This window comes from Styela clava, chromosome 4 (assembly GCF_964204865.1).
Source record: "Styela clava chromosome 4, kaStyClav1.hap1.2, whole genome shotgun sequence".
Classification (NCBI taxonomy): domain Eukaryota; kingdom Metazoa; phylum Chordata; class Ascidiacea; order Stolidobranchia; family Styelidae; genus Styela; species Styela clava.
Window position 1 is genome coordinate 11394458 of NC_135253.1, and position 20154 is coordinate 11414611.

The 20154-nt window shown below is 36.1% G+C and overlaps 3 protein-coding genes across 4 annotated transcripts; 1 reads left to right on the plus strand and 2 right to left on the minus strand.

The window, feature by feature from the left end:
* Positions 1 to 2159: 2159 nt before the first annotated feature.
* On the minus strand, positions 2160 to 5663 carry LOC120326842 (uncharacterized). 2 transcript variants are annotated; one of them, XM_039393195.2, is made up of 7 exons: positions 5468 to 5663; positions 4748 to 4899; positions 4390 to 4508; positions 3626 to 3749; positions 3011 to 3145; positions 2463 to 2621; positions 2160 to 2377 (listed from the first exon to the last, which is right to left on the minus strand). In XM_039393195.2, the coding sequence occupies exons 1-7, from the start codon at positions 5559 to 5561 to the stop codon at positions 2234 to 2236; spliced, it is 927 nt and encodes a 308-aa protein (XP_039249129.2). In that variant the 5' UTR covers positions 5562 to 5663; the 3' UTR covers positions 2160 to 2233. The 2 variants fall into 2 exon arrangements, with proteins under 2 accessions (XP_039249129.2, XP_039249127.2); XM_039393193.2 differs by having other exon boundaries at positions 4748 to 4914.
* A 5729-nt stretch (positions 5664 to 11392) lies between these two features.
* Positions 11393 to 18629, plus strand: LOC120325760 (trafficking protein particle complex subunit 11-like). The gene is made up of 9 exons (XM_039391921.2): positions 11393 to 11645; positions 11929 to 12031; positions 12335 to 12488; positions 12923 to 13094; positions 13369 to 13551; positions 14158 to 14919; positions 15515 to 16995; positions 17296 to 17410; positions 17830 to 18629. Exons 1-9 carry the CDS (start codon positions 11518 to 11520, stop codon positions 18206 to 18208), a joined length of 3477 nt encoding a protein of 1158 aa, XP_039247855.2. The 5' UTR covers positions 11393 to 11517; the 3' UTR covers positions 18209 to 18629.
* A 268-nt stretch (positions 18630 to 18897) lies between these two features.
* LOC120325762 (NHP2-like protein 1) lies at positions 18898 to 19892 on the minus strand. The gene has a single exon (XM_039391923.2). It carries the CDS (start codon positions 19719 to 19721, stop codon positions 19338 to 19340), a length of 384 nt encoding a protein of 127 aa, XP_039247857.1. The 5' UTR covers positions 19722 to 19892; the 3' UTR covers positions 18898 to 19337.
* Between the last annotated feature and the right edge of the window lie 262 nt (positions 19893 to 20154).

Sequence of the window (20154 nt, forward strand, 5' to 3'; positions counted from 1 at the left end):
TTCAGCTAGTCTATGTTTTTCGAGCCGTAACCGGTGTCTGATCAATTATTTGCTCATTGTATTTGCAATAAATTCCGTTACTCACTATCAGGTTGACAAATGATCAGTATTGGTACAAATTAGTATACGAGTATTGACATTGTTTAAAAATTATGAAAGAAAGTCGATAAAACGACCAAATCACGCATCAAACCGTGGTCGCTCGTTTCGATTTCATATTTTTATACTTAATGATGTATGATAAAAACGATATGTTGGAATCTCATTGTGTGTGTTCAATATGAGCCAGTAACCGTTGCATATCGGAGCGGGAGCCCTGCGGGGAGGGGTAAATCCGAGAGGGAACATTTTCCCCAATCGCTGAGATGAAGAACATGTGGATACAGAAAGAAAACTATGTTATGTTTTTGCTGGCTACATTTGAAAGCAACCTACACTCGAGAGATTGCGACTCTGATTGAATTTTTTGTGTTATAGTGTGTGTTCCTTTTCATTGGTGCCAACTTTGACGGAGGTGTTTTCAGTTCTTTATTGATGTAATCTGCTATGATGTTTTAAGTTTGATATTGGAGTTGCCGTACAAAAAACAACCAATTCGGAACCGTTGGGTCTTCTGTTTCATTTGCAACCACGGTAGCAACATCTTTCGTCCGTGACAGTATACCAACAACTAGTGACGTATTTTATATTTCTTTGTTTGTTGAAATATAATTCAATGTCATTACCGAAAATTTCATTTATCTTCAAGTACGAAAAATCTTGAAGAAGACAATGATTTTTACTGGATGAGGCTATCGGTACGGATCGGATGTGTATTTCATATCTATCGTCCCATATGTATGGTCTAAATCAGGGTCGTCCAACCCGTGGCCAGCCGAAGGTTTCCGAGTGGCCCAATGTCTTTTACAAATCTGAGCCATTATTGAAACCTTTAATAAAAAATAATTTATCGTCGTTCAAACGCGCGAAAAGCACCACCCAGCTATCGGAAGCCTTTTTATGTCCTTTCGTGGGCGTTATTGCTGGAAAGAGATGTTCGAATTTATATTTATCGTCTGCAATGTATTTCAAACTGTTTTCGTGTTTTTTTTCTGTGAAGCTGGAAAAGGCGGTTTTTATATGTGACAGCACTTTCTTGTACGAGCAAATATTTCACGGATGAACCATGTCGAATCCTCCGTGAGGTCACTAATTTCTGACAGTCATATGGACAATTCGCTCTGCATTGCTACATAGTCCATCACCCCGAATAGTGACAAAATTATTGAATAAAAGCGGTATCATACTTGACATTGAAATATCTATGTGTGGTAAAAACATTCGACTTTACTGTATCTTCGTATTTTCATTGTTCTTATAATTTTGGTGTAAGGGTTTTGTTTGTTTTTTCATCAACTTTTAGTCAGTTTAGGGAAAACTAGAACACAACTGCCATGTCAAGTTGCCCGCGCAATCATTCGTAAACTAAATGTGGCCCTTCGTCAAAAAAGGTTGGACAACCCTGGTCTTAATTGACTAAATAATACCTTCGCTCTGGTAGGTGCTATACATTAAGCTCAGAGATTGACTTAGACCTCGTTTGCCACCGCACCTCTAATACCTGCGTGGGTTCGCACTTCACCGTTTCGAATCGCGTGGGGACAATTATGTGCTAGCTAGAGAATTGCTAGACTCCTCGCCTCCGTAGGGTGGTTCACGTTACCTCTGGTCGGTTACGGCTCCCTCGACCATCTGAAACAAATGAATGACTAATTTAACCTATACCCGGAATGAACTGGTAAACGAACGTGAGGGCGTCATACAAATATCCGTCAAACCGTCTTATCGGCTTTATTCTCCCTCGGGATAAATGTGTAAAACCCAACGAATAACAAATATATATACGAGGACTGATATTGGACTTAGTTGGGGCAAAAGATTATGAATGCATACAGTGTTCTGAATCGTATTCAATTAATTAACCGACCGACGAATGATTAGAGGCAATTTTCAAACAATTTCAAGCCTTATTTTACCTGCTTTCTGTCGTTTGTACATTAACTTACTACAATAAATAAGTTTCTTCCCAAACTAGCAATTATTTCCATTTTAACGAATTAATTTAAAATTTGGCATACTCATGCATTCCTAAACATATATACTGCCACAGAATATTTCACGATCTACAAGTTTCTTTATTAAAATAATCTTTGACTGAAACAAAATCAAAATATAGACCATAGATTTCCTTTTACTAAACGAATTCTTGCGTTCTGAGCAAGTGTTTAGGTGACTTTCGTTGTCTGGTACACCTCAAATCATCAGGCACGAAAGAAAGATAATGTTTTCCTCCGAACCAGACATTGATGGCGATATTTGGAGAAGCATAAGACCGCACCTGCAAAATGAAGGTCTTTGTTAGAAGTGTTTGTATTGTATACCATATACGGCTGAATTCTATGTTAACACTCTAATATACTCACATAGTGTGGCCAGTTTCGTGGAACGTATAACAAATCTCCAGCTTTTAATTTTACTTCATGAAATTCTACTTCCGACATTTTGGGAAATTTTGACAAATCGACAGCATCTGGCACAACCGGGGAGAATCCTGGTCGATGAGGGACCGCACCTACATAAGCCTTAATAAAAGCAAGTAGTTGATATACGAAAAACACGAAGTAACAGATTCTGTGTGAGGGCAATTAATTCTATTGCACCTCTCCTGATATAGCAGTTTCTAGCGGGCAAAATAAAAGAGACTGATACTATATACCGGTATATATATATATTCATATATAATGGTCAATCAGAAAAGTTTATTTTATGTAAATAAATAGGATAGTAACACAATGAATTTGGTTAAGTAAATATGTACAAACTTTTACTATTTTGAAGTAAATGGCAAATAAATTTCACCCAAGATTTTACTATATTTACTAACATTTTCTGCAATGAGATTAAATAATTATTGAAGGTGATTTTCAAGTGACAATTTGGATTTAATTGGATTAAAGTGTTTCCAATATACCTGCGACTTGAAGCTGCTGTTAGCAATTAACCACGTTTTTTCTCCCGACAGAAGATAAAACATGTTATCAGCGTCATCGTCATGTAAAAGATAACTGACGCCTCCGGAGCTCATCATTAAATTGATATATTGTATCTGAAAAACAAATTTACAGTGGAATTGAATTTCCAGAACGTGACTACTTCATATCGGATTGCAGGAATTTTCTTTACTGATTTTTTCAACATTTTTTTCAATAGCACATTTTCCCGCCAATTCGTTTAGTCTACACGAGACTTGATAACGGGGATCGCGTGAAAGGCAAATACTTACCGAAATTATTGACGCAGCCGCACCAATGCAGGCAGTTAAGGGCAAGAGCAAGTCCCTAAACAGTCATATGTTATATGTATAATATACTTCGAATAAACGTCGATATAAAGAAGCAAGTTTCTAACAATCTAAGTTCAGTCTGAGTTATAAAGCAACCTCCAATATCATTTATTAGGAAAATTGTAATAGTAAGAGATAATACATAGTTATAAATAAATACATTCGTTGAAATTATGTGAAACTGACGATATCTCCGAAACCAATTAACAGAACAAAAATGTGATTCAGTAGTCCTGTACTTACAGTTGCTGTTATTTCTTCACAATTTATAGGAAGTGGGAAAGGTATATTTTTCAAAATTGTGTGATTCATGGGTATCATCTCATCCCAGTATAGATCTTCCGTTTCAAACCGATCAAGAAAATTGCTAAAAACGACATGGATCGAAATAAGAACTTAGTCGGTATATCAGACAGGTGAAAGCCAGATCACGACTCCATAGTGTTCCACTCTGACGAGGGTACGATTGGTCTGGGCATTCCGATTTGAATAGTAACTTATTCGAATCGGCTCAGAAGAAAATTTTGAAACGTCGCCATCTTGTTTTTTTTTTGTCCGCCGAAAGTCGAGATGAATCACTCAATTTTTTTTTATTTAAGCCATATTTTTATGATGCATTTTTAAAAGAATGCATTGAATTATTGATGTGTGACAACTCAGCGAGTGATGGATTTCATGTTTTCATAAAATTTGCGTCGGACTTTTGCATCCAGAGGACTCATTACAAAAAAAAGTCACACACAATTACATTCATATCGGGAAAATATTTTCGAATCATCAGGCATTCGAAAATACCCAGCCATCGGGTACGAGAAAGAATAATTCCATCATCCGAAAGAAAAAGAATGAAGGGACAAAAGCCTGAAGCTTGTTTGTCTAAAAATGGATTAATCTGTTATAAGAGTAAATATTTTTAGAGAAGACCTGGTAACCAAGTGTACACTTTATTGTAGTGTTCCCACTCGGATTTTGTTAAAAATATTAGGATTACAATATTTTGCTTTCACCTGAACGTCATGACGCTTCGAGGAACAAATTCGAACCCCCCTCTTTTCCATTCCTTGCGGTGATCGACTTCACCTCGAACAGACCCAAAATTCTTTCTCATGAAGGTCACATTTCCAAGCTGAAAAAAATTGCGTTTGGAAAATAACCCAAAATTCATTTATTCGGTGAGTATTCTTGTGAAGTATTTCACATGGATTTAATTCCTAGTTGCTTCCTGCAGCTCGGTTAGCCTATATTTCCATAATCGCATTCACTATATATATAAACTTCTTGGCAATCGTGAATAGTAAATTTGATAATAGTTAGAACTTAAGATAATATTTATTCTAATTTTTGTATACTTGTCACATTGCTTACCATACTGGTTTTCTGAACCTGTCGAAATATAACCGGTTTTCCACGAATGACGAAATCGTAATAAAACGAGTAACCAGATATCAATGCTTGGAATTCTTCTATTTGTCCTCGAATAATTGGACCTTGCTGACCAATTTGCTGCAGATGACCAGCTACGAAAATAAAAACTGAATCAGTTTATTGCTAATATGTAAGTAATCTAAATTCTATATTTATCAAGACCTTCATGACTCAACAAATCAGGGGTCCATTCGCCAGACAGTGGTTTTGTTCAACGATAACCATGCGTAAAATTTCGAGAAAATGTATCTGACCGTGTTTCAGGTGTTTATTAGATCTTTAGATGTCGCTATACAATCACACGCTAGTAAACCTTGCAAAAGTTGAGCTCATGCCCCCTCCCCCCAGGTAAGTCATAAAACGATGTGGTAAGAGCAGATTCGCTCTTAATTTTTTTACCAAATAGTGTTGGAAACTCTGAATCCGATCGTCAAGTTCAGAGGTATTCAAGTCAATCACGCGGACACAAATAACAAGAAAATGATAATTACACTGTTTTAATGGGGAAGGAAAGTCGCGGGAAAGCAAGGCTCGTTATAGAGCAGCGACACCCAAGGTTCTGAAAATTTTTGAAACTATACTGATATTGACTCGTGTTATACTTTTTGCTACTTTTGCTGCCTATATATATATATATATATATATCTATTCAGGACTCACCACCAAATGCCGTCGTCTTTGCCGCGAGCGTCAACACCGCCACAGCCATGGCAGCAGGCAGTAGTTTGAACACCGTACTATTATGTAACGTCATATCTATTGCAGATTTTTCTCTCACGGTCGTGCCTGACTATGATTGTGTGATATATTCTCAAAAATATTGCAATACAACCAGCCCGACTACTTATACATAAGATATGAGACGAGGCGGGAAATGGATCGTTGGAAATATTCAATCGTGGCGTTTCCGCTGCACACAAGTGCGTGATACGTATGCATGTTGGATGTATTGATTGGCACATTGTTTGTGGCTCTGTAGGAAATCCCTATGTTATATTCCGGCACTGATATATTTTCAGCTATATACAGGCTTGTCTTGCGGTCTAATAAATATGAAAAAAAGAACACTTATCAATCACCAATCTTTCGATGTGCGTCACATCAATGGAATATTGAGACTATTTCAGGATTTTATTCTGGCAACGGTCATTGACACCGCCGAAAGATCGTCGCAAATAAACGCTGGAGTTGTGCATGATAGTTTGGCAGTGGGTAATTGTGGGTTATAATTAACGATGTTCTGATTGTACAAACTTCATAAAAATTGGTAAGTATCAAGTTAGGCAAGAAAAACACACGTCCATATAAATTTTATTGGTGTCCATGGACAATATCATTATTTTGCACTACGTATAACTGGAGCGTAATTTTTAAAAGCTCCGAATGTTGGAAAATTTATGGGCTAATGGATAAATTCAAATACCAGATAATAGTTATTTATTTTATCTAAATTATGTCAATTTCATGGAATTCCAAGATACAGCAGACAACCCGTAGTCTATTTTATGAGCGGTTTTCCAACACGACCTAACGGTATTTTGTAACATTTCTAATTCATGACAGCAACGTTTTAATAACAGCTAAACTCAGGACAGTTTTCTAGATATAGAAATCTTGTATATTTGTTTTCCTGGGATGTTCTCGATCTTTCTTCTGCGATATAGATAGAATTTAATATTCAAGTCTTCAGAAATGTAGAATATATATTGTTGAATGAATTGAATGGCTTTCCCAACTTTTGTGAATTTATTGTATTGCATTGACAAAAATATTCATCCGGCCCGTTTCAACACAGTTTGAGTCATACCCGGCCCGCGGTCAAAAAAGTTTAGTGACCCCTGCTCTATAATATTGTGTTTTTTGTTTCACTCGATATATGACTTGTGATCTGACCGTAATATTACTGCATTAAGAATTAAGTGTGTACAATTTTATCTGTATTTGGAATTTGGTTCGTGCATCTTTTCAATAATATACAACAATTCGACAATCATCATCGTGTGCTTATTATCGTCTGAGGGAATCCAGATTGGAGTCACATTCCATAACACGTGAAATTAATAACGTGGGAATCGAACTTTGAATATTAGGGTGAACAGTCTTTATCCCTATAACCGCATCTCAGCTCCCTATATATATACCGTATTTTCCGGCGAATAAGTTTACCTGGCGAATAAGACGAGGCCCGCTTTTAAGCCTGAAAAAATGGATTTTTGCATATAACCGGCCAATAAGTCGGGGTAGTAAAATCGCATCAACATCGGAATCTTAAATAATCATGCAATGCCCTCTGAGCGGTCGCCGCGTTTTCGCATTGGTTAAAATAGCCTATAATGACTTTTTTGTAGCGTAATATTCAATCCTTAACAACTACGGGAATTCAAACTGTCTTTCAATTTCAGTCTAATTGTGTTCAAATCGCGATTGCGTCCGTCATACAAGAACATTACTGATCTAAAATAAGACGGCAATTTGCGGACACAATAATGTGAGATAAACTACCTGATTATATTTAGTTTTTATGAATAAATATACATATAAAGTGTTTATATGAAACATGCATATCGTCACGCTAATAACCGAATTGCGCAAGTCATTTTTAGCAGTTTTGAGAAAAACCTAAAAACTTTCTAATGATATTGCTATGCCATTGAGAGTCAATAATTTGCCATAGTTCAATTTTTTGATCGTAGCCGGTTTTAAGTTAATTTGTATGACGCAGTCATGTGACGTTATAATGGCGCACTGTGACTTAGGCAGAAATGTGTCTATGACTAGGGGACATACGCAATTTTGCAACTTGACTCTTGTACCAGTCCTGAAAACCAAACAATCCAAAAACGAATGTAATTCTTAGTATTTACGATGTCTGATCCCCAAAATAGTTAATCTGTTTCAATTACATTATTTTTTATGTTTAAAAATATATACTTCATAACTGGACACGATATATATAACACGCTCTGCACATCCACCGAAATAAGACTAAAGTTAAATATAAAGAATAAAACAACAATGTACCCTTATATAAAAACCAACCAAGATGAATTGGACTCAAAAAGTGAATATCACAAGTGCACGCCTTCCTATACTGTAGTATAAATTGAAATTTAAAAGCGCTAGGCTAGAATCTGAGATGCAAAAACTCGAAAATCCTTCGAGGAGGTTATTTTGCCGTTGTGACGTCACAATACTCCTGCGTTAACAATGATAATTCATTATGACGAAACAATTGAACAAATTTGCATATTATACAAAATCTCTATTTTCATGGGCTTCGGAATTCTTAGAATAAAATTTGGGTTAACAGACAGATGCGCAGCATTACATAAATACCTATTTTATGGAAAACTCAAAACCGCCAAAAATGACTTACGCAATTCGGTTATTAGCATGACGATATTCATCACCTCGAAATGTCCACAAAACGAAATGTGTTGTTTCATTGATTTAATTGGGATTATATGTTGTTTTTGTGGGTTTTACGGTAGGAACAAAACCTTAGGTCAGCGATAATATCCCACCGAGTTATATTTATGTCAAAAAAATGAATTAAATATATATTCTTTACATTACCGTAATTATGGTATTATACACATAGCAGCGTCTGGCCCTGTCGGTGATTGTGGAACAAAATTTTTTTTCGTGATTAGCAATGCCTAAAAATCATCTTTAATCTGTCACATGATGTTTCTGTTTTATTTTTAGTATTATATAATGCCGCTTTTAAATCAAGAAAATTTGGGTCATGTAAACACTTATTTATCTTAGCCTGTTGTCACACATGATTATGTGATAACTCGTATCTCACAACACAAGTGCCATGGTTGCTTGGGAGCAATAAAGTAATTATCGTTGTCCTCGCTGCAAATTTCTGACTTAGAGAGAATAAATGCTGAAATGAAAAAGGTTTACGGCTCAAATAAGACATCACGATGACAAAAACAATTGACAATTTTCACAAATTGCAATCCCACGTATATCGGTAATAGCCACGCAAATGAGGCAACTTTAAATATGATAATCACAGCATTGAAATTTCAGATTCACAGCAGGAGATTGTCGATTTATTTAAACTAACCTGACGAGGTTATTTATTGTCCAGATTTAATAATGAGGCGACATCAAAAAACTGAAAATGATCTTTTTCGCCTAATAAGACGAAAATCCCCCCCCCAAAAAAAAAAATCAGGCCAAAAATTTGGGTCTAGAAAAGCGACTTATTCGCCGGGAAATACGGTATATGTTTTAATCGTGTTATTGTCTTATATGTCTGCCAGTATGAATGTTTCACCCCCAAATAAATTAATATTCCAGTGTGGGATATTGCTTGACATTATTTTATCAAATTAAGGTAATTGGAATGGCTACCTAGAATAATAGTATTTCTATAAAAACACTTTCGCTGATTCTAAACTGACCCAAAACCCACTATCAGGGTCATACCTCTGCTCAATTTCAATTTTACCTCTTTTCTTCTCATAGTTATGCAAAATATTGTAATTTTGTTCGTGTTCGAATACTTTCAAATTATTGAAATTGAACTATCATCTTTTCAACCCTTGCGCAAAATGATAACCGCACGACATGCTCCGTAGCAAAATGTCCACCACCACCTAAAATTGACTTGGCATTTTGTGTAGTTTCACAAATATCGTCTGGTGCTTTAGTATTTTTGTAATGCGTATTTATGAATATAATTCATAAATATAATTGATCGCGTCTGATGTTGTGTGAATTTAACATAGCCTTAGTTTTGAAACAGGGCGAATACAGTAATGTACATGCGCAAAGTACGATATTCACATACATTCAGTTAAGTATTCAAGTCTGGGCAAGCTCGATAGATAACATTATTAAACGTAACAAATGGAAGTTTCGCCGCTGCCAAGGTTTAGAAATGAACTTGACGAATGGCGTGTGTCTTGTCTAAGAAATTGTATTTGCAACGGTTGCAGTGGTATCAGAATGCCCAATTTTTTTCTAATTTAGGCAAGCGAAGAATCGGACTTAGAGGAAATTGTAAATTAGATACTGAAGTTTGAGCAGTCATGTAACATTTATTGTTTGAGAATATTTATTTAGTGCTGTTCCGATAATATGGATACTTGTTACTTGGCAATGTTGTTTTAAGTAATTTTCAACACTTGGAACATAGAAAATACAAATATTTGTGACGATTTCATTAAAAATACGCCCACAGTGCCGAGCTTATTGGCAGCGGTATATTTTTTGTATGCGTGTGTGCAGTTATCTGCTTATTCATTACTGATTCGTTTATGTGGAATGAGTATTTTAGTCGATCGCGCTCAAAATAAGATTGGCCACCCCTGGGATATATTAGAAACTATTCAAACCGTTCGAAAGCGGTTGTGCATATCACTAGCTAAGAATTTATTAAAGATTGAACAAACAACGAAAAAATAGTTTTTATGCGTAGCGACGGAGGAATAAAGAGATCGAAAATAGGCAAAGGAAGGCATTCATCAAAATAGTTTGGAACCTCTGTTTTAGTTAAATCAAGGCACGGCATGGAAAAACTGATTTAAGCCATTTTGCAAGCGACTACCCGTGAAAACATAAGCACAGATATATTTGCATAGGTAAAGCTTAAGTAGAATATTGCATAGTTTAATCCAGGGGTGTGCAACAGGCGGCCCGATGGCCACAGCCCGACTCGCTAAGCTATTATTTAGTGTGCACTCTGCACTATTCACTCTGAGCAAGGCTTTTTAGACAAATAGAAAAGGACATACAGTATTCATTTCACCTTCACGCAATGGGTGTATTTGGGTATCACACACGTAGAGACTTGTCATTTTATGTCCAGCGATGAGTCATGTATTGTGTCACACTTATTCATAAGTCGTTATACATTTTCACTCCCAATAGGCTTTAGGCGAGCAGAAACGGACATAACGGACAAAAACAACAAGTCTTTATGTGTGTGGTACCCAGCTACGTCCATTGGGTGACCGTAAATTAATATGTCCATATCTGCTTGTCTGAAGCCTTGCTTGGAGTGAAAACGTATAACGAACGCATTATCACGAAGTTGCTCAGATGATTTAATCGTGAATGTTCGTTGGGGAAAATTGGTGTCTCGCTTGAGTTCCGTATTTATTTGAGCTCCGCGAAGCAATTCGCAGGCGCCATTGCGGGTGATCGTCGGATTCGTCGCTGTACTTCGGAAAACACTATTTCAGTATTTCGTGATTGCGACGTCGCAGTGACTTAATTTTTGGATGCATAGTCAGGGGTGAGTCAGGAATGATATATGTCAAAATTGCTACGCGCAATAGAAGTGGTACTGTACCAAAAAGACTCTACCTAAAACCATGCACTCATGATCTCAGGCACTCTTTTCAGCTTCTAGGCATCGTTTCCAGTACTTTCATTTTTGTCGTAGTTCATTCTGTCATTGGGATTTTAGTCGTATTTGATCTTGAGAATTTATGCATTTTTATATTGCATGGAACAAAAATGTACCAGTATGTTTGTATAACTGTATAAGTGAATCATTTTTTTCAACATAATAATGTATAATTACTTAATTAGTTTAATTATTCATTTTTTCCCCTTCCATGCTATTTTCAATAAATTGGTAAGTCTGTAAGTAATATAGTAAGACCAGGATAAGCTATAGACTAGCGTTTTAAAAAAAACTGGACAGCGATTTCGCCCATCATCACATCACTATAGGCTCGGGCATGGCTTCTGCTACGGATTTGCCTCAGGAATTATGTTATGATCCAATGTCTTTTGTTGTTCTTACTGGATTGGATATAAAATACAATGCTATTCACAAGTCTATATGGGATGCTTTCAGCAATAACAGGTAATAGTTATCTCTTTGACATTTGAAGTTTCATACAAAAATTGATATATTACTGTATTATGAAACATGCACTCTTTCTAAAGTTTTTCAGTCCATTAATTTCTTATATATATTGATTATCACAATATAACCTACATTATACTTTACTTATTTTCTTCCTGATGGTCATCATGTTCTTCACATGATTTCGAGGTATGCCTTTCTGTTTACATAAGAAACTGTTCAATTTGAAAATGATTTGATCTAATAAAACTTCAATTTTATAGAATAAATTTTATTACAGACGAGCTGACAGAGTTCCAATATCTTTTGGTTGTCTTCCTGGGGATCATTGTTATCCAAGATCCAAAGATAAAAGAACATCTTATGAGTGGTATATACCTAAGGTATGCAGAATTTGATTCCATATATGCTTTTCTTAACACCATACTTTGTTTTGATCGGATTAAAAGTTTTGGTTGAGTTAACTATTTTGTCTTGTCTGTATACCTATAAATATGCAATTCTGCAGTGCTTTGAATCTTATTGTTGTCCATGAGTTACTTACTCGATTCTTGACTTTCAGAATAGCCCAATCTAAATTGTGCTAACACGCTATTAGGGACGAGGCATTAATATACATGGTCTAAAACATATTCATTTTTGCCTAGATCAGACTTACTTATATTCAATTGCTTTACTGATTTCAGGGAATTTTGAAAACAAAATGGATGGATAAACATTTGCATCAAGTACCTGCTGTTGTTGTTATCTATTATGAATTGGATTGGGATGAACCTGCATGGAGAGAGAAGCAAATGGAATGTGCATCTCGTGTTGAAGTTGTACGAACAAGCTTGCAGGGTTGGTGAATTTTTTTTTTCCTATGCTAAGTATTTGACAGTCTTCTGCTGAAAAAATTAAACATTCTTGGGCGCTACAATATTGTGAGGTCTACACCATATGTCACTTACCTAGATGCGATCTGGGGTTAATCATGTCAGGGTTAGGGGCATATTCATGCCATAAATCACTAAATTAAATGTATAGCAATAAGTTATATTTGTCAGGGATGAAAATTGCAGCAGCAGACCTCTTGGATCTCTCACGCTACAGTGTGGTTTACCTTATGCTTTTGTAGCACCTATTTTTTCAAAGAAATCAAATTTAGGATTTTCAATAGCATAGAAAATACTCATATGTGTAGAATTTTTTGCTGTCTGTTTGAATGTTAGAAATTGAAGCTATACAAGTAATATAAAAAAATGCTGATTACACTCATGTACTGTTATTTTCAGGACGAGGAACAAAGGTTGCTGTTGTACTTATACAGAAGAGCACTCCATTGCCCCCAGGTGAAGATATGGTTGCTGCAGAACGAGCTGCCGCACTTTGCAGTGCTTGTGATCTATCAGCCAAATCATTGTTTGTGCTTCCTCATACTGATCATCTATTAGGATATATTATAAGGTACCTTAAAACATGCTTTGTTTGAATTGTTATTGGTTACTCAGATGTTATAAGAATGTCATAAGATCTCTGGTACAGTCATGATCCGTGGTCTCCTTTCAAAGACTCTTTATTGTATTTCATGTGAATTAATGTAACCTTATGTAAGTAAATAAACGTTTTTCTGAAATCTTTGTTGCAATTGCCGGATTATTTTTGTCGAACTTGATTAAATCCAATAATAATGAATATTATTATACGAACCTTATTACTATATATTTATGAATGTTTTTAGACTTGAAAATGCTTTCTATGAGTTGGCAAACAGTTACTATCACACTGAAGCTAGAAGAGTGAAAGCTCACAAGGAATTCCTGAACAAAACAACTCATCAACTTTTATTTGTGAGGCATCAGTTTAAAATTGGATTCTTCAACGAATTAATGCAAGATCCAGCAAATGCCCTTAAACATTATAGGTAAGATTTCAAAAAAAATTTAGATGAATACCTCCACTCTTCCAGCTAATTTGTGAACAAGTGTAAAAAACTTGATAGATCTGAATCGATATCAATATTTGTGGAATTTGTTTATCTTGGTGGCGCTTTCCTAAAGTCAAACGCTGTGGATTTTTTTATTTTATGCGACAAATTTATGTATCTTTCTGCTCTGAACATGCCTCTGCACAAGCAGCCATGCTCCATGAGGAGCTACTATAGTTTAGAAAGAACGGAATCTTTCTGGTTGACATTGCCTACCCTATATATTACACCCTGGTTCAGGTGGTGGTCCTGGGATTTGAACCAAACCACTTGACCAACAGCTCATGTATCATGGTTTACTTTTGTTAGTGCTGTAGAACAGCACTATTTAAGCTTGTTAAGACAGTATGTTCAGCTTGTTTTATCGGTTCGACTATAATTATGCTGTATTAGCGCTACAGGAAGCTTTTTAACAGTAATGAAGTTACGGCGAAATGATATTTATTAAATGTTCAACGACTGACGTTTTCCCACCACTTTTAGAAACTCTTGTCTTGTATTCCAGGAGGTTTGATAATATTTTTTTATCACTTATTTTATTAGACAAGCTTATACCCACATTCATGAGTTGCGATCACATGATACAAATAATCTTGAAGTCAAAGTCATGGGAGGATTTGTCAACTACAAGATATGTCGATTGTGCTTCCTGAGACTCAATATGCCGCTTGAAGCTATATCTCAATTTCGTCGACACGTTGATTCCTTCAAACCAAAGGCTGGCAATGAAGAGCTCATGTTTGAGCACAGCGCATGGATGAGTAAACAGTTTACTGTATTTGGAGATTTATTTGATGAAGCAATCAAAGCTGGTTTAGCCGCTATACAAACGCAACATCCAGGTTTTTATTACCAGCAAGCTGCATACTATGCTCAGGAAAGACGCACTCATGCAAAAGGCTTGTGCTCTGTAGCCACAGAACAAGAATATCCATCAAATGATCCACTGGATACTAGTGGCCAACCTCTGGATTTTTATGGACAACGACCTTGGAGACAAGGCCATCAAAGCATTGATCCCCCAGATGCAAATAAAGAAAAAGATGGAATTTTGGCACTCAAGCATCAAGAAGCCACCATTGATCATTCATGGGTGATTATTCCTCTTTTAAGCAGTGCTGTAGCACAGTTTAAGAAATATAAGTGTCCACGTATGAAGAGATTTCTTACTGTGCAAATGGGGGAGGAATATTATCATGCACAAGATTATGCCAAGGCATCCACACTGTTTGGATTTACTGTGTGGGATTACAGAGGCAACAAATGGTGGGATGTCTTCAACCGTATACTAATCCTGACTTTGAGGTGAGATATTGTAATCAAATGTCTTTTCTGAACTTGTACTTATTAAATTTGTTCGCAGTAATTTGGAACCATGGATCATGCATTTGACCAATAAGATTTTCCAAAATGTACAGAGAAATATTTGTGGAGGATTGAAATAAGCAAATAACGATCAAACTAAAATTGTACAAAGCGAGGTTAGGCGAATTATCTCAGAAATTGCCAAGATTGATTTCTGAGAGAAGTTACGGGTAATCACTAAAACGCAGCACGCTACTGAAACCACGAGGAGTTATAATGTGGGATTGCGCATTAGTGAATACCAATTGACCCAAGACTTGAAGCAGCATGCCAATTTGATCAAGTATTTGAATATACATACATATTGGTAAATTTTGGTTGGTAAAAAATTGGTAAAGCTTGAGCCATTTTTTTTTGAAAGCTCAAGAAAATTTGAATAAACTTCTTATAATAGAAAATGTGAAGAATGTTTTCAAATAATAATAGTAAAATATAATGGTGGTTATAAATAGGAGATATTTATCTTTGAGTTTTGAAACCAAGAAATATGCATGCTATTTCTAGTTGTTGTTCTATATTGCTGTTTTGTTTTCAGATGTACTTACTTGATTGCAAATGTTCAACAATACATAACAACATGTGTTGAGTTGCTGGGTCCAGATTCAAGAGTAGAAGAAAAGGAAAAAACAAGAATACAAATGAATTTGATTCGTGTCATATCAGGCAAAGTGCCTGATCCTGAACCACTAACTCCACTGGATAAATACGAAGAAGTAGGAGCAGAGAGTGATCATGTGGAGGCATTGGAAGCAGCAAAACATCTGTGGGCCAAAGCAATGTCTGATCCTAAAGTGTATAATATAGAACTGAACAACCTTGCACCATTTGTAGAATGCAAAACAAGTTTCAGTTCAGCCAACTGCAACGCAAATGAGGCAGTAGTTCTTCATATTTACTTACGAACAAGCTGTCCGTTTCCTATACGATTTTCACAGCTTTCAGTGTCACTAGGAAAACAAGTTTATGATGAATACTGTGTGATAGTCGATTCGACTTTGAAGCAAAATGCAGAAGGGCAGTCCGAACTTGGAGATCTGTATTTCGAACCAAACAATTTCAAACATCTTTCATTTTCACTTCCACCAGATCAAACAGATGTTGGTAAATCTGTCCAAGTGAAATCGATCATTTTAAAGCTTGGTGGAGATGGAGGCGCCAATGTAGCTATCCTCAGTTGGAACATAGTGGAACAGCTTGCGGTTCAAGATTTTTCAATGCCTATTATGAGCACTAAGAAATTGTTACAAAAAAATGCAGAAGCAATTGTGGAAAGATGGTCGGATATAGTCCAAATTCAATCGTGCAATATACTACATCGTCCACCTCTCATTGAAGTTGATATCAGTCACAATGCACCTGCTTTGATCAATGAAGTTTACAGAATCAGAATAACTGTGAAGTCAAATGAAAAAGAATTAGTAGAAAATGTTCGGGCTATTGTGCGACTGGAGGCTGGCCAATCTGATGAAATAATTCATTCTACATTTCTTGCGCTCGATTCATCTTCTGTGCTTTCATGTCCATCTACAAAAGCTCTCGAAATTGAGTTCAGTAATTTATCCTCAGATGAACAAGTCATGAGGGATGTATATGTGCATGCTATTAAATTCGGAACAAGAAGATTCTCTGCTCAAGTCACATATGACGTTTTCGATGAAGTGATTGTACAGAAAACGGAAAAGATCGCTCATAAAACCCGTTGCTCTTGTTTTATTGAAAAGTCTGTGTCTTTTGATGCTGTACCTGCATTCGAGTTGACGTCGATGTTAACAGGACCAGATTTTGATTCGTTTAAGCATGTGCGTCCTGGAGGCACTTTTATGGCAGCGATCAAACTTCAATGTCAATCTCCATGGCCAATTGAGATAGACTCTGGAAGCATTGAGATGAAGAGCCAGGTGATCACTACTGCGAATGGTATAAAATCGAATACTTTGACAGGCATTGTATTGGAAGAAGGTGAATGTGCGAGTGATATTATGTGCCTTTGTTGTAAAGAAGATGTATTGTTCGAAGGTTGGTATTACAGTTTCAGATTCTTTATTTTTGTGTTGAGGCAGCCAGTTCAATTGCACAGAAATCATAGCATAAACCTATGACTTGATCAAACTAAGCAATTTAATGCCCATTTTATTGTCAATGTTTGCTTGAGTCTAAAATTGTGAATAACAAAATTAGGTGCTATTTTAGCTGCTAAATTATTATTCGAAATATGACTAACTTTTAGAGTTATCATATATGAAAATCCATGTTTGACCGCTCAGTATCACTGTTTCAAAATTTAAATGCTGCATGTTCACTTTTTATATGACCTAGTGATGCATGGAATAGCAGTTGGAAAATACTCTGTACAATGGAGAAGGTGCCTCAGTGAGAAAGAGTCGCTGCCTTTTGTTTCGTCATCTGTACAGCTTCCTACTGCAACAATAAAGTGAGTAGTTTAATCTTAATGAATCTGTGGTTCTTTTGTGTTCTCCAGTTTCGCATTGCAAGACTAATTTTCCATATTGAGCACAGAACTTCATGAATAATAAAGGCAAACGATTGCTCAAAAGTCCCATAAAAGAAGGAATATATTATTGCACATGAGATTTCCTAAAATTTGAACTGATTTACATATACTAATCGTAATAATTTGCTAAAATACAAGACTTGAAAACGCAATATATTATCTGAATATTTACTGAAGGGTGGGCCTGTTATCTGTTCTGCAGAATGTTCACATCTTTGTTAAGAGCATGGAGACTGGTGATGTACCAAAATTAGCATCAGCCATGCTGCCTTTGGATTTGTCCCAAAATTCCATTTAAAATTTTTTTATTTAATCAGCACAATTTCCGCCTTTTACAGAAAATTTCCTTTGCGATTGGAAGTAAAGTCGCCTGCTAATGGAAAAGTTCGTGATGCAATGTTGATTTCCTACAAGCTACTCAATTGCTCTGATGAACCGAGAGAGTTAGAAGTTTTATGCGAAGTCGCAGAAAATTTTATGTTTTCTGGGGTCAAGCTGCAACGATGTTGCATTTTGCCAGGATCAGATGTCACCCTAACATACGGACTGTACCCACTGGCTGCAGGTTTCCAATCACTCCCAATATTTCGTGTACGGGAAATACCTCCGACAGGGCATGAGGTCGGACAGTCAAGTGATGATGACATTTTGTCGTGCTCATATCTGAAAGGTTGTATCCCTACAACAATATTCGTGAAGCCAGCAGACAAAATATAGTTGATTTCTTGTTTATGAAGTACGTGCAATTCTCTGTTGTTTGATTGTGTAGTACTAGTAGACCAGTAAATCTGAACAGGCTGGCTGCAAGCGTAAAATAGATTATTGCAATCGAAAATGTAATAATTCTACAAGATACCCACGAATTGGCATACTGATAATAAAGGCCTCTAGATGTATCATCGACTATTTATAGCCATTTGACTATGGTGATGTTGTTATCCAATAATCTCCCTGCTTAACTAGCAACAGTACTGCATAAATTTTAGTCCATTGTTCATGTTGATTTGTACTGACTAAATTAAGGAAAAATTTATTGCACATGTTATCACAATGATTCGATGAATATATATTTATTAGATTATTTGTTTTCCCAACCATATCAGGCTTTTAGTAATTAAAAATGAAACAATACTGTTAAGCAAGTTCATTGCTTATTATGACTGGTGACCGACAGCTCTATTTGCTCACAATGTGTTCAGGATTTATGAATCAGTCAGCAGAAGTACATAGGTGTATTGTGATATATTATTTGGCAGAATTCAGATTAATCTTGTACAGAAGAGACTGGCGGGGAAGAATCAGTTCATTTATTCACAGCTATAATGGCAGCAGCACTAGAAAACATTACAGCTTCCAACCAATAGCAGCAGCTCGCTTGAACTAATGGTAAACAAAGAAGACAAGAGTGAATGTTGTCAAAATTTATTGAAACAAAAGCAGTCCTGGATGATACATATCGAATAGCAGTAAATGTATTTTATGTGAATGCGGTAATATGATTGGAATAGCAGTATACACACACTTAATTGCAGAAATATGATTATCTTCAATTTTAGGTTGAGTCTTTATTCAAGAATTCATTCAACAATGAATTTGAAACAATGCATTTTAAAGCGATACTGCAATAAAACTTTCAAAATTTGGTTATTCAGGTGGTTGCTATAGCAGCTATCTAAAATGAAACCTAAAAACAAACTAATAAAAAGCAAGTGATGAATTTAATAAACAAAGCATTCAGACCACCCGTTATGTGGAAATATCCACTTGCTTACCTCAGTCGTTCCAAAATTCTGTGGCAATCAACACCATTGTATACCACCAAACAGTTAGGTATCATGTTACCCTATTATATCAATAACTTCTCGACAGATTGTCGCAACTTATTTATTTCAGGCGCCAGTTGCGATCCATCTTTCTGCAGGACAGAACATGCAATTACAGGTCTGGAAACTCCACAAGCTCGACCCAATCCCTGCTTGGATCCAACAAACACATAAGGAACATTTTTGTCTTCACATAACAGAGGAAGATGAAGCAAAATTTCCAATGGTTCAGCATCTCCAGCAAGTATGATTAGCTCGGACAATCCCCTGTTCAATGTTTTTGTTGCTTCGTTCGCACCCTTTCGTAGTTGCTTGTAATTCGACGCTTGTGTCACCAATTCAAAGATGGTCTTGGTCAAACTATCATCTGCCATAGGGTAGGCTTTGGGGTTGATTTCACCAGTCATTTTGAACAATTACAGTATATCCTCTCCGCTCCCCAATATCAGTAAGGATCACGGCTTCACGGAGGCAACGGTTGATCTCAAATCACATGCAAATTCACGGCAAAGGAAAGAGAACACTTTCGGATAATCGAGAGACGAAAACGGTGAAGACAATTAACGCAAAGCAAGTTGACTTCTAGTGCACCACGCTTTTTGATAACCGTTGCCAGATAACTAGCTGCGAAAACTGTTGGAAAGGTTTTAATAAATTTTTATTTTACAGTTGGATCGGGTTTGTTTTGAATCGGTTATCTGATAAATTTTTTCTGAACAAGTTATTTCATTTGGTAAAGCAATAAAATTAATTTGCATAGCAAAGTTAATAATGTTTAAATGTGCTTCTTTATTTCCAACAATACATGAGGTTGGCGCATAATTTATTGGGGCAAAGAAA

Coding starts and splice junctions, on each gene's coding strand:
- LOC120326842 (XM_039393193.2), bottom strand. CDS start 5,561: ATGACGTTACATAATAGTACGGTGTTCAAACTACTGCCTGCTGCCATG. Junction 4,509..4,747: donor AGGTTCAGAAAACCAGTATG/GTAAGCAATGTG, acceptor AATTTTTTTCAG/CTTGGAAATGTGACCTTCAT. Junction 3,146..3,625: donor GTGAAGAAATAACAGCAACT/GTAAGTACAGGA, acceptor TTTGTTTTTCAG/ATACAATATATCAATTTAAT.
- LOC120325762 (XM_039391923.2), bottom strand. CDS start 19,721: ATGACTGGTGAAATCAACCCCAAAGCCTACCCTATGGCAGATGATAGT.
- LOC120325760 (XM_039391921.2), top strand. CDS start 11,518: ATGGCTTCTGCTACGGATTTGCCTCAGGAATTATGTTATGATCCAATG. Junction 16,996..17,295: donor AGAAGATGTATTGTTCGAAG/GTTGGTATTACA, acceptor TATATGACCTAG/TGATGCATGGAATAGCAGTT. Junction 17,411..17,829: donor CTTCCTACTGCAACAATAAA/GTGAGTAGTTTA, acceptor CGCCTTTTACAG/AAAATTTCCTTTGCGATTGG.